This window comes from Anser brachyrhynchus (assembly GCF_964034855.1).
Source record: "Anser brachyrhynchus genome assembly, chromosome: 11".
In the NCBI taxonomy this organism is placed as follows: Eukaryota; Metazoa; Chordata; class Aves; order Anseriformes; family Anatidae; genus Anser; species Anser brachyrhynchus.
This window is the reverse complement of record NC_137706.1, coordinates 3,983,118-4,005,483: the sequence shown is the minus strand read 5'-3', so window position 1 is coordinate 4,005,483 and position 22,366 is coordinate 3,983,118. Positions and strand designations below refer to the sequence as shown.

At 42.0% G+C, this 22,366-nt stretch overlaps 1 protein-coding gene across 14 annotated transcripts in view; it reads right to left on the bottom strand.

The window, feature by feature from the left end:
• Positions 1-18,879, bottom strand: part of TCF12 (transcription factor 12) — a 164,076-nt gene extending 145,197 nt beyond the window's left edge. For 5 of the 14 annotated variants that reach the window (XM_080551784.1, XM_080551794.1, XM_080551796.1 and 2 more), the window contains exons 1-3: positions 13,901-14,060; positions 12,821-12,917; positions 11,985-12,057 (exon numbers count right to left, since the gene is read on the bottom strand). Coding sequence is in view for 11 of the 14 variants with exons in the window: in XM_080551794.1 (XP_080407920.1) it covers positions 11,985-12,057; positions 12,821-12,895 (148 nt within the window). In the remaining 3 variants the exon portion in view is untranslated. Of the gene's footprint in view, positions 1-11,984; positions 12,058-12,820; positions 13,324-13,900; positions 14,061-14,363; positions 14,713-15,268; positions 15,393-16,003; positions 16,077-16,721; positions 16,909-18,476 lie in introns of those variants that run through there. The other 9 variants (XM_080551778.1, XM_080551793.1, XM_080551795.1 and 6 more) reach the window with 8 other exon arrangements.
• Positions 18,880-22,366: the final 3,487 nt, after the last annotated feature.

Below are 22,366 nucleotides of genomic sequence, written 5' to 3'. Positions count from 1 at the left end.
GGAAAACAACAAACAGACACCTTGCAGAGTAATTCCCTTGGTTCACATTCTCAGCATAATCAATACTGACCTCTCCTTGCTACAGTATGCGGTCAGCCTGCCAAGGTCACTTACACCATGACTTGTCTATCCAGGTTATACCAACACATGCAAAAACCGTAAGCAACAAGTCATGTCTAAACTGCTTAGAGCAGCAACTCAGTAATGCTTCCCAAGGCCAGCCCAAGCCAAGCTGGAGCTATGCTTCTTTCCTACTCTGAGAAAGGGGAAAGAGTGGGCAAGGATTAACAAACAAAAACAAGCTGAAGATCATGAGTATGGCATGTACACAGCTGCTACAGAAGACAAAAAATTATTTTCAACTATTATTTCATTCGTGATTTTATTTGGAAGAAAAAAAATAAGATGTTTGCTTAGTTCTCATCTGTATATGTATTCAAGCTAAATATTCTATGTAAGAATCGTTCACAGCATAAAGTTTTTAAAAGCTTTAGCTTGATGAACAAGGGTTTAACCAACTATTAACTGCAAAAACAGAAATGCATGTATTTTAAAGAAATCTGTTCTTCCCATTCTTTCTACTGCAGTTATGTGCTGATACGGACAAGGTACTTTCAGATCAACACACCAAGCACTTCAGGAGATGCAACAGCTCTGCCAAGAATTCTGCCTTCAAAAGGACTTGCATTGCTATGGCAACAGCATGTTCTTCAGTCTCGAGTCAGAGACAACCTATGACACATACATGAGAGATGTCCAAACTCTGACTGATTCCTCACTGCAGCACAAGCCACATTACCATATACATACCAATTTTCACTTGCAGAAATATAAGGTAATATAAGGTATGAAACAGGATTTTTGATGGTAGTTCATAAAGCACTTAGGTTACCTAAAAGTAAGTGGCAGCATTAAGGAGGAAAATGCCATTTGCTTTGTAAAACAAATACAGACCGTTCAAAGGCCAAAAGGAATATAACCATTACAGAATAAAAAACATGTTACAGAGCATCTTCAATATTCAGGCCTCTATCTCCTCCTCACTCCCAATTCCCCCTAACAAGATGGGGAAAAAAACGAAAATGGAAATATTAGTGCATAGTCAGAAAGTAGACGACTGAAGCTGCCATTCAGTACTCAACAAGTACCTTGAAAACGAAAGTGGATTTAATTCATATAAAGGACATAAACTCTGGTTGTACTGCATCACTCTAAAGATGTAACTTAGAATTCTTCACCACTTACCCAGAAATGAATTCATGCACACACAGCCTCGACGAGTCTTGAAATTTTTTTCACCTAACATGTAATTTGAAGACTCTGCACTACCTTACATTCCTCTGATACCTGCAAGACTTTGTATACAACTACACAGGAACTAGCCAGTTATTCAAGACATTAAAAAGGATAAGAAGGAAGTGTAAGTTACATATCCACTTCTGCACTTTCATTACATGACAGTTTACAAAAAGTAAACTAAAACCAGCCTGTTGCGGCTCACCAAAGATCATTCATCCCAGATGGACAGACACATCTTTCCTGTAATATAAGCAGAAGTGTAACAACACGATCACATTCTTCACATCCGTGGCAAACCTAAAATAGCTGAGCAAACTTTAAGATTTACCTCCGGTGTTCATAGTAAAGACTACAAAAAAAATCTACTTTTATTTTATAGAATCACAACTTCCCTTAAGTTTTGATGGAAGAAAGAAGATCAGGTGAACCTTTACAGAACTTCACTACTGCCCACTTTAAAGGAGTTGGCTTACAAGGAGGAAAAAATCAAGTCCCTTCTGTTGATTTATGAAGGCCTGAAAGACACATGGGAGAATATGCTCTGGACAGGGTAAGGTCTCACATCCTTTAAAGCCTCCCTCTACTTCCTTTTGAAGTATCAGGTGATACCTAACTCACTTTACTCAAGGCGTAATACGATACATAATTTTAAGAAATCAAAGTAAACTAATGAAATGAACAACGAACAGGAAAAAAGACTTTTTTGTGGTATGATGTTTGTTTGTTCTAAGCTAAATTTGCTTCAGTTAAAAAGCTTTTTTTTTTTTTTTTTTTTAAATTCAGCATTTTATATGCACTTGTAAGAAAAATTTCTTATTTGGACATTCCTGCCACAAGAATATTGACAAAGTTCACATTCCTTTTTTTGTGTGCTTTTCACTATCCTCTAGCAAGGACAGTGAATACAATATCAGAGATATTTTCAAGGTTACCAAAGAAAAAACCAAAATAAATACTACCAAAATAAAAGTCTTACACAGACTAGAGAATACCTGTGTATAATCACATGTAATGTCAGAAATAAAGTGACATAGATGTGCATTTATTTTATAAATCAAACTAAGGGGAAAAATATTTGATTTACTGTATCATTCAATCACCCTGGCATCTAAGCATTACAAGTGCTAATCTTGCAAAGACATACTACAAAATATAGCCAGTGGAACTGCTGTAGTAAGCACCACGCATCATTTGCAGGAATATACAAAAGCTTTTCATTACTCCAAAACTCGGTCATCTTCATTAAATCATCATCTCTTCATAAAAGCCTTAGCCTCATTTAGCATTCAGAAGATGAAAGAGCAGCTACTCTCCTTATGGATTACTTCTCTATTACAAGAAAATGTTTTGCATGTCGAAAGCAAACATTAAAGGATTAAATGATATCGTCATTTCAGCTCTTGTTTATTTGCAGTGGGCAGTGAATGGAATTGCAAAGAAACAATCAGTGATTATTTTAAGCCGTGTTCTTTAGCAAGGATTATGACTCACGATGTCACTGCATGAAGAAACTGGAACAGGTAGAGGTGTCACACTGAAAATCATCAAAACATCACAATATAAAGAACGTCCAACAAGCAAAGCTGTCTGCTTTAAACATTTCAGAGTAGCCACAACAGCAGCTCGCATTCAAATAAAAAATTAAACAGTGAATTCCAGTCTCCTACAGAAAACTAAAAACACTTTGAAATTTTCTGAGGTATATTCATCTCCCCAGCATCATACTAACACTAATGCAACAGAAGTAGAAAATTCAAGAGATACTTGATTACAAGCTGCAAAAGTACCTACAGCATGCAAAGAGTGACATTCAGTGACTTCATCCTGGATTCACCTGTATTTTTTAGGCTTTAACTATGTTTCCCAACATAACAAGATGAAACCAAGTTTGGAAAGCAACATTATTTTAAATGAGATTCTTTACAGTTTGCTGACACATTATATTCTAAAAAGCATGAATCACACTAAGATTTATGTTTGGCTAAGTCTTCTGTCCGGTTCCATTCTAATTGCCTCATTCAAGTAAAAGAACAGTTTATCTTGTACTTACATATAGATGTTAAAAATAGAAAACACCAATCTGCATACAGTTTTGTTTTTAGGTAAGTCCTGGAACCACTCAATGCACTAAAGACTATAAAACCTGAGCAAGGTAGAAGACAGGAGGATTGAAAATCAATTCCTGCTTCAAAGACAATGATATACATATTAAAAATTAACAACATATTTTGGTCCGGGTCTAAAACTAATAAAAACAGATACTGGGTAATGCTACAGACCAAGCTCTTCTTTGCATCGAATTAAGTGTAAACTTTGGTTTATACTGGACTACGCTGAATCACACACAGAACATACACATTAATCATCGTGTGTACAAAATGTACGCAGCTAGAAACGACCGAATCTGCTGTGTTTTACTAGATGTTTTCCTAACAGCTAGTGCTGTCTATTTATCTTCATATTTAAAAAGGGGGGAATATATTAAAACTGTATTTTCACAAAAAACAAGGCTCAGAATACACTTCTGCATAACAAGTTTCTCTATTACCACTGCTTCAGCCTCATCAACAGCAAAGAGGTCTAAGACAGGACAAACAAAAGGTATAATGCAGTTTTGTTCAAAGGAAAGCAGAACAGTGAAAGCAAGCAGTTAAACTTGCTATGAGAACTCCACACTATTTCTGACTTATCAAGACAGAGAAATTTTGTGTAACACCAAAATTTTGTGCACTTCTTACCTTCTTTTTTAAATGCAATTCTATAGTATGAGCAGTTTTTAGAAGTTCCCCATAGTACTACTATGGAAGTATAAAACCTCCCTGTCCACCAATATAAACCTTACTTTTAGGTTTTTAGTAGCATTCCTAGAGAGCACTACACTACTAACTGGTCTGTAAAGGAAACCCATTTTATCAAGTCTCTTCTTCTTCCACCTTCCATTCCAAGTACTTCTTTAAAAGGAACACCAGCAACGGTGACTTCAATCTGATCAATCATGACTTTTCTCCTGCATTACATCACTAAGAACATGAACACTGTTTTCTTGGCAGCGATTTCAGCTCCTTCACACACACACACACACCACAAATAAAATAAAATCACATCCCTTGCATGGAAGACTAACAAAGTCCTAAAGATTGGTTGGGTACATTTTAGCCTGATTATCCTTTGAAAACAGTGGGACATTATTAAATATAACAAAAGCTGCTCTTTCTGATCATTCTTGGTATTCAGTTAACATCTTCACCAAAGAAGTATGTCCTTTATGTTTTTGAATGTTGTGTTTACAAACATAGCTTTGTTTCACAACTGAAAAAAACAAGGCTTTCATTCAAGACATTAAAAAAAATTATCATTATCTCATCTTAGACTCGTAATAGGAAAAAAAACGTGGTCCTACAACCATTAGTAAATAACTGATTGTAGCATTTTAAAAAGTCTACAAGTGCTTCCAAATCATCAGGTTGAGGCATTCAATAGAACTCTGAACTTCCAGACTCTCATACTAAGAAAGAAAAAACATAAATTGAAGTGGACTTTACTTCTTAAGACAGACAAAAGAAGATTAAAAATACACGTCCTTCCTTAGAACAGTAATTGTGCACTGAAATAATACTTTTTCTTTTCTTACAGTACTTAATACCAAAGCCAGTGATTAAGATGTACACCATAATACTAGTTAAGAGTATTCACTAATGAATCTGCATCAAGTAATTCACATGCAGAAGTAAACAATGCCTTTTTTTTTTTTTTATTTCCTACTTCAGTGACTCCTCCTCACAGGACTAATCAAATTTTGCTATATACTTCTGAAGATGTGTAAGAAGTACCTCTGAAGAAGTAACATGCTACATTAAATTAGACAGGGGCTCTCAAAGAGGTCTTTAGAGAACATAATTTATATTAAATAAATTTATTTATTGAAACTAAATTTTCAAACCTAATAACTTAATATTTATTTTGAAGGAAATTTAAGATTGGAGATGAGGTATATCATATAGATTACATCAGGCTCTATAGGTAATTTAAGAAGTTTTACAAAGTCTTTAAAAATACCCAATCCTAATCCCAAACAATATAGTCCTTCCAAACTACAGTTAAAAAAAAAAAAAGTAATGTATCTCTTGGTCAATACAAGCCAGCTCTCATTCTTCTGCTCATAAATACGCACAATTTTCAACCATAAAAATTTACACTCTACCTTTAGAAAATTCAAGGGAAAAAAGCTTATATATGAAGTTTATAGTGTAATATATACTAGATTCATAGAAATTAATGTAACAGTATCTATACTCTCAGCTATGGATAAAACAGAACTGAGACAAACAGCTGTCGTGCTGATTTGATAGCAAAATTACTAAGGGGCTAAGTCCTCTTGGTGTGACAGCTGGAAAGAAGTTATGGGAAAGGGGAACTTGATCATTTTTATGTATGACTAACAAATCTTTAACATCAAATTCTCTTCTCAAAGACCAAAGAAAAAAATCCCACAAACCAACCAACCCCAAAAAAAAAAACTTAGCAGCAGCTACACCAGTTCTCCAGTAATTAAGGAACTGAGTACAAGTTCAACCGTGATTACAGAACACACAAATATGTAAGAATCTCATCTAAACTTCTCTTTAAAGAAAAAAAAACCTCAAGTAACATGCAATTTCTCCTCAGACCCTTTTCAGCTCTCTTACTCCACTTGACCCACATCTTTTGTCTTCGTGTTCACATTTCTGTCAATACTGCTGTCCAAATAAATCCAAAATACAACAGGCCACTTCAAATCACATTCCTTCCACCATGTCATAAAGACCACTCTCCAAACCACCTGGATACTTCTCATCACTTACTAACAACTAGGTCATTAAAATTTGGCAGATCGAAGAGCTACTAGCTGGGTTAGGAGGAGGTGTCCCACACTGGGTACTTCCACATCAGGAAAGGGTAAAGTACTGCTCTGAGTCCTGAAGTTCTCAAGCCAGACAGAAATAACACCGCAGCCATCTTCCTTGTGTTGTGACACAGCAATGTTTATACATGTACTGGAAGTCATATGCTACGCTTGTTAACATAGTCGTCACATCGCTGCTCTCATCCAGAGAAAAATAACTGCTGGAAATACCAAATTCATTTTTTGAAGAAACGCTTTCTACGTGCCAATACAGCAAGTTGTAGTTTCCCTTATTAACAAGGTCAAGTATCTCTCTAAACAGAAGACAGGCCAAATGCTACTAAAATCCCAGAACTAGTTACTGGGAAGACAGCAAGGCATTTCTGACCGATTGATGCTATTACCACCTTAAGTGATAACAGCCATGTTTTCAAAAACATAGCTAACAGCAATAGATTGACAGACACCGACTTAGCCAGTCAACAGGCTAGATGAGAACACCTACCTTTCTAGTCATTTTATTCTTTTTTGTTGTTGTTGTTTTAAAAAAATCACAAAAACACCGTGTGACCATAAACACCTTTGTGAGAGACTGTCTGCTTTGAAGCTAGGCTTATCCATTCCCTCCGTTTGTCCAACATTTTTAATTTGGCACTCCTCAGACCCAGCATGAACTACCAGGTTACTAGACCCGCTGGTTCATTTTTAAGGGAGCTGACGGACAAACTAGATATTAAAAACAATTTCAAAGCTACATAGCTGCATGATCTAATGTTTATTTTAACAGGGCACTCTAGATTTTTGGCATTAACACACAGTAAGCTTACTTTGTTTCAAATAACAAACAAAACAAAAAAGAACCACGATTGCAACACATTTTTGATGACAAAACCAGAAAAACAGATCAAATCTCTCAAATACAGGCCTTCTATTTCATCTTTTATGAATAAAAAATGTCATGTCACATATTATTGCAGGACCAGACCGTGTTACTACGTAGAATCTCTTGTCAACACCTTAATTCAGGGATTAGGAGCAGGCACTAGGAATTTCCTGTGCCTCAGAAGGAGACTGTACCAGAAACATGTAATGTATCAGAAAATTGATTCTTCTTATGAATTAATGTACTGACAAAAACAAAATACTATACTCTGAAAGGTTAGGAACACTACTTTTCATACCCTAAAGCCTTATCTTTCTGTAGTTTTCTCCTTGACTATAATTTGATTATCACATCTATTAGTGCCTACCATCTTCAACGCTTGCTGTAGATTAATGTACGCAGCATTTTAAACACTGCCTACTGAGGTAACTCCCAAGACTTCGGTTTTGTGTTGTTTGTTTGTTTTAGGAAGGAACTGCGCACGCAATACTACAAACAAAATGAGAGAACTGACAAACAGTAACCAAGTCTCACTAGTTTTGGGAACGTTGTTTGGTAATAAGGTAACAGACCTGCTAAAGCAGAATTGCCACTGTGTGCAGTCTCAAGGTAGAAGGGACACTCAGGTTAATGGCAGGCTATCAACTTAAATGGTCTTAGCATCCAGCCAGTGATCAGCGGACTATCCCAGAACATTCCTCACTAACTGTGTAGATTAGTAGACAAGTGGAAAGGGCAACCTCATGAATTTGCAAATAAGGGGACCAAACTGACAGAGACAGGTATCTAAACAGATTTATCCTGAAGGGTTTTTTTGCATATAAGCCTAGCATGGGAAATGTTTAAACACACACAAGATTTGTGCCCAAAGCTGTCCATGCACAAATGCATGTACTCATTTTTCAAGTACTTCAGAAGAATCTTACAGGCAGCAGAACCATCATATTTTGACTACTCAGCTCTTGAACTGTTCCTCTCAAACACTTAACTCTTCATTCTTTGTTAGACATCCACATTACTACCTTACTTCTGTTTTTGGGCTGATATCTCACACGCATGCACACATCCACACAAAAATAGTGCTATTGCTAGTACGAGGAAGCTACATGAATTAAAGATAGTAAGCCATATATGAGAACATTGCCTCAGATATTATTTTATTTTTTTTAAACATCTATGAAGTTTTGTGCGGAAGTAGTACAATGGGTTTTATTGTAGGGTACCACACCTGAGGAAAAAAATTCAATCACATGAAAAAATGAAAGGTAAGTCAAACCTGCTGGGAAACACATGAAAACCACAGTATTATTACCTATGGCATTTGTATATTCTAACTGCATTTTAATCAAACTCTTGTAAGAAGTAAAGAGAATAGGGCAAAATGGGTAACTATCCAGGTCTGTATGGGCATACACAGTATTATTTTGACAGAAACAAAAGAATGCAACATTTCAACGTAAATCATAAACGCTGCTATTAATCATAGTAGCACCATGGAAATTCTCCATTTTAAATAAAATCTGCAAGAACGCCTGACTAATTAAATTAAAAACCTGATAAAGAGGACCTCTGACCTTTGCCTTCTGCTTTCACGATTTCTAAGACAGAAATCACTTTATTTTCCCAAGTTGATTTGGGAGGAGGAAGAAAAGGCAAGTTCTGTTTTAAAGAAGATGCAATTTTAACAGCAACAACAAGGAATAGTTTGTGGCTTAACTCAGACCTACATATCAGGTTACTTTTCCAATATATTTGTTTTCACTAGTACTCTGACCAAGTTATTTGACTTTAACAGCAGCTTTTGTGACTTATTGTCATAAGATACTGTAATACATCAGATTAGTTCACGTATTTCATCTGCAGCTTTCATTCATAACTGATTGACCAGTAGAAAGCCAGCCTCCCCAACACCAAATATTCCTGAAGACTTTCTTTCAATCAAAACACAACATTCACATATTAATCCACTCAAGCATTTTCTTATAAACTGTAGCTGTCACAATAGCTGCTTTAGTTATGCAATCCTGTGACATGTAGTTTACAGCATAAACACCAGAAATACCGCTGATTTACACCAGATCAAGCTTGTTACTTCAGACTTCGTACTGTACACCATAGTATTCTCCACACTTCACAAAGCCACACCTTAAACACAAACACAATTTAACCATCCTTAAACAGTAACTAATTTGTCCTTTTATGCTGGGGGGGGGGGGGGGGGAGAGGGGGAGGAGAAGATAAATATTCCTTTCCAATTTAGATGTCCTAGAAATATACAGTCTTAAATGCCATTCAGACAAGCAACTGATTTCCAACTACTTAATTGGGGCCACTAAGCTGCATCTCAAAGCACTGATAGCTTTGGGAGGGAAGAGTTGTTTTCTGGATAATTTTTATTATTACTACTTATAAAGTTTAAATGAGGAAAAAGGGGGCTCTACAGTAACAAGAAATAAACTCCAACTAGGAAAAAGAAAACACTTTCCTTTCTTATGCAAAGATGCCATTAAAGACAACAATCAAAAAGTGGTGTTTAACAGGAAAGATATTGAAGCAAGTTGCACAGCTGCACCTACTGTCAAAATCACAAAGTCTGCATAAGAGAAGAGGTAGCATCACCCTGTAGTCAAAGAAGAAATCTGTGCGTGCTGTGCATTTTGTTAATAGATAGGTCTAAGGAATAAATACTTTCTCCTCTCATGTTTCTCTTTAAAAAGTGGCCTCTTGCAGTTAAAAAAAAAAATAAAAAAACAAAGTGTTCAAACATCCTATAAGCTACAGAACACTTGAAATTAAACCGAGATCACAATTAAATCAGAGTGCTGGAAATGCCTGTACTTCATCAGTGAGCGCATCAAGGCCTTTCTATAACATTCAACACTGACTCAGAACACAATATAGAAGTTTGTCACTTCTCACTCCTGCAGAGCAATCCCCCTAGGTCAAGGCTTCAGTTGTTGTAACTTTACAAAAATTAGGGTATATAATTCCACCAAGCAGTAAACCTCTACAACTAGAAATGTTTTGAATTAAAACCCATGGCTATATACCATTATCTTCTCCAAAGGGAATTCATTTGAGGTTGTAGCTTGTGAGACAGCTGCAGCGTATTGCTCATGACCAGCATCTATGATGATATACTGTATCACTAAACGAATTCAAGGAAATTTACTATTTCTCACCGAAAGCTAAGTATTTGGCATTCTCTCTTTTCCTGATCCAGCCAAGAAAAGCAGGGAAAACATTATTCTACCTGTTCAGGAAGAGCAAGGTATAGGAGGGGATAGGGGGTGGAAACCTCAGGTTGAGCTCTGCACAGTAAGTTTTAGCTGTCTGGACATCCTTTAAAACACACCTTTGAAAAATAAGTCTAGAATATTTGCTTGGAAAAGATTAAATATGATGCATATGGAATTGCTGTCTTACTTTTACCAGTAATTTAAGCTTAATTGTAAAGAGCAAGTGGAAACCACTTAGATATTTCAGGAGAAAAAAGTAAAATACTTCCTCAGATGTCATATTTACTACGTAATTTTTTTTAATCAAATTTGGCAGATAGTCTCTGAAGAGTCTGCAAAATTATACAACTCAAGTTTTAAAATACTTTTAAAAATAAAAATTCTATTGTGTCACTAAAATTCAAGGTATCCTTTGGACTCTCAAAGGAACAATTCTGACAACGTATGAAGTAAACAGGCAATGGTACTGCACAACCTCAAGAAGCAATTTCATTCCGCTATCAGCATTCTAAAAGTGTTTTCATTAGCCTTAACTAAAAACACAACCCTCACTTCCTTGTATTCATAAAAACAAAAATATCACTTAATTGTATTCCTACAAAAATATGCATACATAGAAAAGAAAATAAAGGAACTTTCTGATAACGTGGTTTGGTGTTAGTTCTTAAGTTTCTCTTTTAGGAACATTAATAAATATATATACACCCTGACAAAGAATAATATAATAAAAAGCATATTTTAAAAACTTACTCTTATTTTGTACTACAGGCTCAGCTTAAAAGTCTCTGAAAACAGACATCAAGTGTACTTCAATGAAAACAGCAGGAAACAAAATGCAACACGTAACTACAGCTATTCGTTTTCATGATGCACTGATAGAGGTTCAATGTGAGAAAAATATGTCAAAATTTTGACAACTACACAGCACTGGAAAATTGTATTATCGTGTACTGAACTAGGCTCCCAGAGGAGAAAGCAGAAGAGAACACGAAAATACATTAATTTTCTACTTCACATATTATTTTGTTGAAGTACATACATGATGCTATGATCAACGAGGACTTGTTCATGTGCCAGTAAACAGCTTCTGACAAATCACTACAATAACACAGTAGAATAATTCAGATCTAACTTAGATCTAGAAACTAGTGGTATCTAGCTAGTAATTCTTAAAATTCTAAGCTTTGGGTTGGGGTGTGTGTTTGTTTTGCTTGTTTCTTTTTAAGAAGTTAGTCACTACATCATACATGTTCCTTAAGAACTGCATTCTAGAATATATTCTTGCATCAGGAGTACTTTGTTACCTGGTATTTTCCTTGAGCGTTTTCCCCTTTCATACAGGTGCTAGGAAATACTTATTGAACAGGTGGGTTTTTATCAAAAAGCAACAAAGAAAGCCTTCATTTGAAATGCAATAGATCAATAAACAACTTGCATGTCAGCATGACTAGAGATACTTAACATTTCACTGTATTGGAATGCGTAGGCTAGGGCACAGAGGAAAACTGGTTAAAGTTAAGAACAAGATGTATTATGAAGTCAGATCAAAACAGGACATCTCTAATTTGAAAGTCATGTGAGAATACGTACAAGTGAAAGATTACCATTCAAGCACATTAAAAGTAACCTAAAACATCAAATCCTGGTTACATGACTTTTATGTATCTCAGATGCATCTTACCTGATCCACTGAACTGACTGCTTCCCAGCGTGGTTGGTCTGGTTTTCCCGCTATTAACAGGTGGGGAAAACATCTGCAAAACAAGAAGATGTGCATAAGCTGGCTTTGAACTCCTGTGTTGAATTATTAAGCTGGTCCACAGACTTAAAAGAAGGTTCATAGGAAACGATTATTTTATTCCTATTTCTGCTAGAAAATAAACAGAATATAGGATGCACATTCGGAACCATAAAGGCAAAGTATTCCTTGCAATTTATTAGTACCATTACACTCTTTTGTGCATGAACACAGCTTAAAATAAAAAATAGAGGCTTAATACTACCATGACAATTTAAAATATCTATTCATCTTAAATTTTACTAATAAAAATATATTTCTTGCAGATTTATGAAATTAAAGTTACTAGATAAAGTGAACTCTTGAAAGGTAGTAGTTTTCTACTACATTCATAAATCAAACATTCTTCAAGATCTATTAAAACAAAAGTATCAAGAAAAAAATTCTATAATTTTCTGAGACAAAGTTACTTACAGACGTTCTTTTGGTTTAAAGACAAACCAAAACAAACCACGAGAAAGAAGGCATATCGGTGCCACGCGCCAGCTTAACAAATGTTAATTATTAGATTATGCCATCACTGGGTCAGCCTGATTTTAACCAGTTAAACCAATTGACCCAGCTGGTATTACAGTATTAAATCTGAACGTCTAGACATTACATCAAAGTTCAGGTGTCCAACTTGGCTGAGACGAACACAGCCAAGCCCTGCACGTTGCCGTCCTTACTCCTTAGTTTACCACGGAGCAGTGACAAGAAGCCGTGGAAGCATATCCTACCGCACTGAAGTCCAGCAAGTCGCTCAGCTCCTTGTCAGTTCCTATCGCGGCCATCCTCTGCTGCTGGGAATTCATCTTCCTCCGCTCCGATCGCGTCCTGGGGCACGGGAGAAGGGGCACAGGGAGCGCTTCGCCTCAGGGCCCGACAGCACCCCTCGGGCCGGGGCAGCCCCCCTTTACCGGGCACACCGACTGGGTCAGCACCAGCGGCGGCCTCCCGAAACTCCCCAACTCCTGTCAAGTTTCCCGGGGCTCATTTCCCTCCCTTCCTCCCTCCCTCCCCGCAGCTCTCTCTCCCCCAGCGCGGAGGCTCCCGGCAGGAACCCGCTGCCCCGAGGGCGAGCCAAAGCAGAGAGCCCAACGCAGAGCGCCCGGCGCGGCGCAGCCCGGGCAATCAGCGAGCCACGACCGCTGCCGGCGGCGCGGCCAACAATGGGGCTGCAGCGGGAGCGGCGGTGCGGGGCCGGAGGGGCCTCGGCAGAGCCATGGCCGCCCGAGCGGGACCGCCGGCTCCCGGCCCCCCCCCCCCCCCACTTCTCCTCCTCCCCCCCCACTTCTCCTCCTCCCCCCCCTCCCCGCCCGCGCGCCGCCGGGGGGGGCGGGAGCGGAATGCGCGTGCGGCGGGAGGGTGGGGGCGTGCGCGCGCTCGCGGCGGGAGGAGGAGGAGGGGGGCGAGGAGGGAGGGAGGGAGGAAGGGGGGCGCCTTCCCTTGTGCCCGGCGGGCGGCGCGGGGGAGCGGCGGCCCCGCTCCCCTCCAAGTTACGGGGCCGGGCCGCGGCCGCCGCGCTCCCCTCAGGGCCGCTGCGAGCCCCGCGGCGCCCAGCGCGGCCCCGGCGCCGCCCGTGAGGGGGGGGTCTCGGCGCCGCCCGGCCCCGCCGCCGCCCCTCAGGCTCACCCCACATACACCCCCCCTCCCCTCAGCCCCCGGTCGCGGCCCGGTCCCCCCGCCCCGGGCAGCCCGGCTCCCTCCCTCCCTCCCTCCCGCCCGGCCGCCGCCGCCTCAGCCCCGCCGAGCTCCCGGCCGCCGCTCCCCTGCCCCCGCCGCTGTCCGCCAACTTATGCCGGCCCCCCCGGCTTTACCTGGTGCCCCCCAGGCGCTGCGCTGCGCGGGGCCGGGCGGGCGGGCCGGGCGGCGGCGAGCCGAGCGCTCCCCCCCCGCTGGAAGGAACTTGTGGGTTTCCCTCAGGCAGACATTTTTTTGCTTACGGAGCCTCAGCACCACGTTCGCGGCCCCGGCGCCGTATCCCTCCGCGCCGAGCGCCGCCGCCGCCGCCTTAACCCTTGCCGCGCCGCGCCGGGCTGAAGGAGCCGCCGGCCCCGCGCAGCGCCCGGGGACACCGGCAGGGGCCGGGGGGCGTCCCCGGGAGCGGCGGGGCAGCGCGCGGCAGCGTCCCGGTACCGCAGCCGGCCCCCCCGGTGCCCTCCCCGAGCTGTGCAGCGCACAGCCCTCGACGCGCGGCGCTGGCAGCACTGCACGTGCTCCGCGATGTGTTACCGCGCTCACCCAGCGCCCCGAAACACGCCCAGCTGTTAATGTCCTTACACAGTCTCTGCGAAATAACAGCCATGTGAATTATTCCAAGCTTTAAACGTTCCCCGGCCGCTTCCTCTTAAACGCACGAAAGGTAAAGCACCACCTCTCCGCACGCAGGAAGACGAGGCGCGCCGGGCCGCACCGAGCAGCCCCCAGCCAGGCGCTGCCGGAGGTGAACCGCCCCCGGGGCTCCGTGCCGGGACGGCAACCGGCGGGCAGAGCCCGGGCTCGCCTTTGGGTCCTGCCGCTGCTACACATAAAGCGCCCTGCCGCGCTCCGGCCCTCCGCCACGAAGCAGCACTGCCCGCCTGTCCTGCGGGGAAGTTTATTTCGGGTAGGTAAGCTGCTCGGCTCCACAGCCCGGCGAAGCGGCTGCTGCCCGCAACGGCACGGACTGCGGTGCCCGCGCACGGGCTGATGCTCGCTACAAACACGCGTCTCTCAAGCCTGCAGAGCCCCCAGGTGGCACCTACTTGCCACCACCTGGGTCCTGGCCTGCTCTACTCCGTACAACGCTGCTCTTTTTTGACCCTAGCTACTGAGGGCTACCTACCCTCCTGTCCAAAAGGAAGAATTCAAAAAAAAAAAAAGAAAGAAAGAAAGAAAGAAAAAAAGCTACTGACACATTACTCTTTTGGAGCAAGGGGACTTAGAACACACAATGGCAGTGAAAAAGGATTCCTAAAATCCTGGAGAACCTAAAACACTTGAGGGAGACATTAAGCACGGAGAGGAAAGGCACGCTGTGTGCAAGTGTTCATCTCTCCCAGGCTGCTTGGCAGCTCCCCAGGCCGGGGAGGCAGCAGGCTGCCCAGCCCCACGGGGGGCTCCCCAGCCCCATGCCCACCCCTTCCCACCCCCAGATCCCAACCGTGACATCTTCCGGAGGAAGGGGAGGGTGAGACCAAACTTACCACCCCCAGGCAAAATGGCGATTCTGGAGCCTTCAAGCCTCTTCCTCCATTTTCCTAACATACATGCCACATACTGGATGATCATCTGGCCTTGTGATTCTTTGAATATTCATAGATCTGCCACCTAGAAATGCAGGAAGCAATTTGTATTAAAATATCAACACAATGCCTTCCATTCTCTGTGCCCCTGAGGAACATAAATATGTACTTTTCCCTTTGTAGTGTAAATAAGACTTCATCCAACGACAGCGATCATTGTATATTTCACAAGGACTCATCTGACACATTTTTGTTACAAGGAAAACCCCTTATTTATATACAGTGAAAATATTTTTATTTCTGTCCAAGGACTACATTTGAAAATACACCAGTATTGGTACTTAGCATCAATTGCTACAGCTGCTACACTCACAAGCATTGATTAGAAAACTGACTAATGAATTGGAAGCAACAATGCCAACAATTATTTGTACTGATGTGTAATTGCATTAAAATTAAAACTTACTTTCAAAAAATAGAACTTTTTATTTGCCCTCAGACCTAGGGTTTTACAGTTCACATTTGTAGGCTTTTATTTGTAGTTAGAAAATTTGAGTGGAAGATAATATATCCACATAATCCATGATGTACGCTTAAAATATACATATATATAACCCCATGAGATATTTTCTTTGGTCCAAATGTCACTTTCTGATGCAGCTGCTGGCACCAAGCATGCTCATTACCAAAACTCACTTCATAGCAGCCATTCCTCTGCATTGCAACTCTATGTTGACAACTCTCTTCGAAAAACTTCATTTCCAGACACCTGCAACGATCAGAACATAAAGTTTCCAGAAATTATGCCAGACAGCAAGTACTCAAGGCCTCACGGAAGGTATGCTTTGGCCCAAAACGTACTAAGAGCCTGACCTAATTTAACCGATTTTTTTCTGTGTACCAAACATCTTCTGCCATGCTGGCCAGATTTGGAACCTTTAACCTATTCAGTTTTTAACCCCTCTTTATTCAAAATTGATCAAAATAACAAGGACACTCAAACACCAAGGAACAATACTCTACATCCACATAATACTGTCTTTCGCCTATTCTCAATCTCCAACCCCTTTCTCAAGCCGCTGCTTACCTACTAGCCTTTCTTCTCTGCCGGTCCCTCTAAATTCCTCCTATTCCTTGCAAGGGATATTAGGTTAAAAATAACCAATTAATGCATTACATTATCCTTATCCTATCATAGGCATATACAGATAAGGAAACAGAAACCAATGTGGTCAACATTAAAAAAGAAGAAAAGGAAAAAATAAAAGTTCTCTGCTTTGAGCTAACTGCAGATTTTTAGAGAAAATACAACTAAGTGAGACTTTACAAACATTTCAAAACATCTAATGAAAAGCCATCGGAAACCTGCTGGCTCAGACAACTACTAGTTTTTCATTCGCAACAAAGAAAATACCTCTGGTTCTGTTCCTGCTTCAATCCATAGTTGTGGTACACAACCCATAGAAAAATGAAAAAACTTTCAGCTTTGTTATCACACTACAGTACTTTCCTTGCTCATGGAAGGTTGAAGTGCCACTGCCATCTGCAACTGTTCTACCCTTTTTTCTTTCACTTCATCAAACGTAACAGGTTTTGAGTACCTAGGGAGCAATGAATAGGATGGATGGCAGAGAAATATAGGAGCAATCATAAATGCCAATCATTTGCTAGTGATTTCACAAGCAAGAACTCCAACAATCAGGGCTGAATTCCTGAAAACACTTTCCCATCATATTATCATCAGTGAATTTTCTATTGCAATTGACACACCTATTAGTTTTACGGACGAGTACCCTTCCCCTTGAGAATTTTTAGGTGTGTCACCAAGTAGTGGCAGGAGCAGGCATTTGAACCCCTTCACACAAAGGCATCAGTGAACTCTGGGCTCTGTCAGAGCACACAGCACAACTGTAAATCTGTACGCTAACAGCCCTGACAGCTGATCTACCAACATCAATATGGTCAGCTACCAACCACAGCAATCGGGGAATTGCGAGGTGCCAGATGGCGATGGCAGCATTCTTCTGCATGCTTCAATGTGGCCATGAAAGCGATGAAGAATTGCATACAGGACATAAAAAAATTAAGAGGAATATAAAAACCAAATCACTTGAGCACAAAACCCTGAATATAATCACACACACACACTGCTTCCAGTTTTCATGAATTGATTTCCATCCACTCCTTATACGAAAAATATTTGATACAGCAGACAGCTGTTGTGCATTCAGGGATGTAAGAAAATGTATTCTGTATTATTATTTAATGTATCATGCCTGTGTGAATAAAATCATTAAGCTTGCATGTCTCCTTTTGTTTTATTTATTCTTATATTTACACACACTGCATTAATTCACCACTGTCACCGAAAATGTATGAGCTCCTAGGGTGTTCCCCGCCAGCATTTGACCCACAACGGAGGTTTTACTGGAATGGCTCCTTCAAATTAAACATGCATGCACCCAACCTGCATCCACAGCCAGCCATTTATCCATGAAAAATGCTATTGCTCAGCAAATCCATAGCCCTGGAGAGAAGTCAGCAAACCTCCTTTTCTGCTCTACAGGCAAATTCTTACCCTCACCTAAGCCACCGAATCCTTTCTACTGCTTCCAGTACGCTCCCCAGTACAGGCAGCAACACTCATGTGGAGTCAGTACTAAGGACAACACAACCTTGTGTCCTGCAGCTAACGCAGGCAAAGCGCTTGTGCTAGGGGTCACCTGGAATCTGATTCCGTCAGAACTAAAGATTTCTGTCATCAGTGCTTCAAGTGAAGCTCTTGGGGAAACACTGTGCTCTTCCTACACCTCCTCCTGAAGTAAGCTTTGGAAAAAGCATCCTACAAATGAGCATAACCGCTATGCCCAAGCCTCGTGGTTGCAGTGCTGCTGCTATCAGCACAGCCCATCTTACAGATAACTCAGGTTGCAGCCCCCCGTATTTGCCTCATGGTAATCAAAATTATATAACATATATATTATATAACATTCTACAACAGGAAAGACTTGGGACACTTGCAGGAAGCGGTCACGGTGAAACCGCTGACCAAATAACGCTGTTTGTTTGTTTGGGGGCGCACAGAGCACGCAGTTTCACTCTTGTAAGTCGAAAACTGTTTCTATGGGGGCTGCGATTAATTTGCTTCTGCTGCTTACAAAGCGCTCACCGGCGAGGACTTGTGGCTTAGCGGGAAGCGGGTAAAAGCTCGAGCCTGCCCTACGGGTCGCTCTCGGAAGAGGGAATTCCTCCAGAAAGCAGCGAGGTGCCCGACGGCCGGCAGGAGAAGCCCCCGGGAGGGGCGCCCCGAAATGGCCGTCCCCGCTCCCCGCGGCAGGGCCGGGCCGGGCCGGGCCGGGCGGGGCAGAAAGTTGGGACCGGGCCCGCGCCCGCTGCCCCCGGCAAGGCGCCGGGCAGGGCAGAGCAGAACCGAGCCGAGCCTCCCTTCCCCGGTGCCGGGAGCCGGGGAGGACGAAGCAGCCTCCACAAGTTGGCCGCGGACCGCCCAGCGCCCTCCCCGCGCCGCCTCAGCGGGGCGGCTCCCCGCGGGCGGCGGCGGCCCGAAGTTGCGCGGGCCGAACAATGCGGCGAGGACTATTTGTCCTTCCGCCGGCCGGCAGCGGCGGGGCCGCACCCCCCCTCCCCGCCCCGCCGCCCAGCCAGCGGGAGGGGCCGGGGCCGCTCCCCGCCTCGCCTCAGGCTGCCGGGGCGGGCGGGGCCGCCTCAGCCCTGCCCGCGGCCCCTGACGAAAGGCCCGTTAGGGCGGCTGCAGGGGGACGGCCCGTCCCACAGGCCCGTACCGCCATGCCCGGGGCCCTTCGTTCACCGCCACCTCACGGGGAAAGCTGGGCAGACAGCACCGCTCCCCCTCAGGAGCCCCCGGCGAATTTACCGCCCTGCTTACAGCCCTGAACGAAGCGGTACCTCGCTGCGGGCACCGTAAACACTTCACAAAAAGTGATTTTAAGTTCACGCATAAGGCGATTTAGGCACTTACCTTGTTTATGCCAACCTTTTAAAATCACCTAAAAACAGCTAACAACTTTAAAAGCAACATAACGTTTTCTTGCTTTTACAGTGCCTTACTATCTGAAGTGAAATGAGGGGTCACAAGGTGGCTTAAACTACTTTAATCTGAAATTATACTGTCTTCAAAATATAAGACTTGGGAAAGAAAAATCAGTGTGATACAAAGCTTCATTTAAACATCTAAACAATCAGAGCAGATAGCCCTGGAGAAATAAGTTCCTCTTTTTGAGAGTTCTCAACCTTTTTGCTGAGCAACCCACAGCACCGCCATACCAACTCTTTCTGAGCTGAGAAAGACCACAGCGATGGTGTTGGAAAACCCCCGGCAGAATCAGGAGAGCTGGTACCGCCAGCCAAGCGGACGGCTGGGCACGACAGTGCTGATACAGCAAGGACAAAGAGCCCTGGCAAAAACAGCGCAGGTGCTGCACTGCTTTGAAGTACCTCAGTTTAAGAAAACTCATTTATAAACTCAGAAGACAGATTGCAACAGAAACAGTCTCATGTACCTGAAATTACAAAGGGAGTTACTTGCAGTGAGGAAGTTAATACAAAGTTTTAAGTTTCTTATGTAAACTGTATGCCCTTCACTACAAATTTTATGTTAGATTGCATCATGCACTTCAGTGTGAGCAGTTTTGAAATATCCCTAGGCTAAGGGTTACTGCTGAAAGCAATTGGGGCAAAGCATCTTTCACACCAAAAGACGTTGGTTAGGTAGTTCAGAATGAAGTTAACTTACAGGCAGGACAAAATAGAAAAGGAGGCTGAAAGTGGCAATACTTAAGGAAACAATTTGCAAGGCAACTACAGTGTGTTCACATGGACAGATGCATTTCCTCAATAAATCATAAACTTACTAGCTAATTTGAACCGAGTAAAATGAGATCTCATTCACACAGTAGGAATGGAAACAGGGCTTACAGCAGAAAGATGCTGTGTTGTTACACCTACTGATGGAGAGACTAGTGTGAGCCCAGCCCTTGTTACTGACCAAAGAATTCAAGCACAGGGTACAAAGCCAGGGGAACGTAACCTTGGGTAGTTCGCCTTCTTGCGGAACAATTTCTGGTATTCCGCCTGCCACTAGGAGCTGGAACCAGCTATCTGTTTTACATAGGTCTTTTTGAACATTTACCGTCTCCTAAGTTTCACAGCAGCTAGAAAATAATTCCTTTAATGCAATCAAAAGCCATATAACTCAGATAAAGTTTTACATTCTAAAACCACTTTAAAGACCGTAACTGAAGTCTTACTGCAGCTATTTCTCAACCAGTCCCAGATGGGCCTCTCTCATGCATGAGATTCCCACTGAACACTAATTCCCTCCCTTGCACAGAAGGGAGCAGGTTCTCTCCCTCGTACAACTAATGGACCATCAGATTATGCATTCTGGGGAACTAAGGGATGACAGAGAAGAAAGATCAAATCTACAGAAGAAAATCACAGCTTTGAAGACTACTAGGAACTCTTTATACCATCCACGTACACAACCACATTTAAAAAAAAAATAATTTCTTAAATCTACAGAGCAATCATACATTGTGATTGGTATTGTTTTGTCATTTTTGTTGTTGCCTCATTTGCTTGTGTTTTTTTTGTTTGTTTTAAAATTTTAGGAAGAACAAAGTTCAAAGATTAATTTGTATATTGAAGACTACTGCAGCCTTGTCTTAGTTGGACTCTAATATGAAGAAAAATGAATATTCAAGTATTTTCATCCTCATATGTTACTGTGATTATTTTGTTCAAAAACATTATCTTCAGAGCACAGATTAATTTCATTTTTTGAATACAATTATGAGTGGTTTCCCTCTTATGGGATGTATGCATAATTTCATTCTAATTTTAATATAAATATTTGTTAGAAATAAGGGACAATCCTACAAGTGATCTGTTCATAGAACTACCAACTGACTTCATTTAGTGTTCTTTTTACATTTATCATTTAGGATTGAGCTCCACAAAATACATCTCACTCCCCATAATTTGTCCTTATGTGGCTATTAACATACTAGCGAAAGAGGATTGAGGAGTTCACTCAATCATTCAAGATCCTTGGTTAGCCAAGATCCAGAAAATCCTGGTTTTCTGAGTGAAAGAAACAGCTTCAGAAAATGTAACACCCAGAAAGGGTTACTGTGTATAGCATATTGCTACTTGAGCATGCAGTATTTCCATGGAGGACATTCAAGGCCAAATAACTTTGACAATGGTACCCATGCTTTTGATATACTAGTTTGCATTATCTCAGCTGATCCCCTCTTTTATCATATGTAGGTGAGGCATCTTGTGCATTCACATGGTTTTAGCATTGTCACATGTAGACACTTCTTACAACTGCATAGCTTCCAGATGCTGCAGAACAGTACAGCATCCTATTTAACACTTTGTCCAACAGAAATCTTCCGAGTTTACACTAAAACTTGAAACTAACATAGAAAGTTATACATGCTATACCATGCAGAAGGTAGTTCCGTACAGCTCTTGCTAGTCTAGAGATAAAATATACTTCACAGAAATTGAATTTCCTAGTTTTTAAAGTAGGGTTTTTGTTTGGGGGAGGGGAGAGGTCTCCCCTCCGCTCCCTCCCTTTATTTTCTCAACAGCATATTTATGCTTTCCGTTCTCCTTTACTTATACAGCACTAGTTATAACCCTCAGAAACATCATAAATCATAGGTAATTCTACCCTAGCTGCAGGTCCTGGAGAGCTGGTGTGTGTCAAACATAAGCTTCTGAATGAAATATGACCTTTAATCAACTTTAAACAGCTTGTAAGAACAGAGAACATAAGAAAGGCCATGTTGCTCACACCAAAGGTCCACCTAGTCCAGTAGCTTATCTCCAAAATAAAAACCCAGTATAGCATCTGTTCTTTTTAGTTAGAAAATGCCTTTTCCTGTTATGGCATTGTTTCCAGAGTAAAGAAAAAATAGGCAGAATGGGAAGCTCAGGGAAGCATGAAAGAACCAGGCATGAGCAGTCATGCTGTGTCTGGCATATTTCCACTTCTGCCAATATGAGATT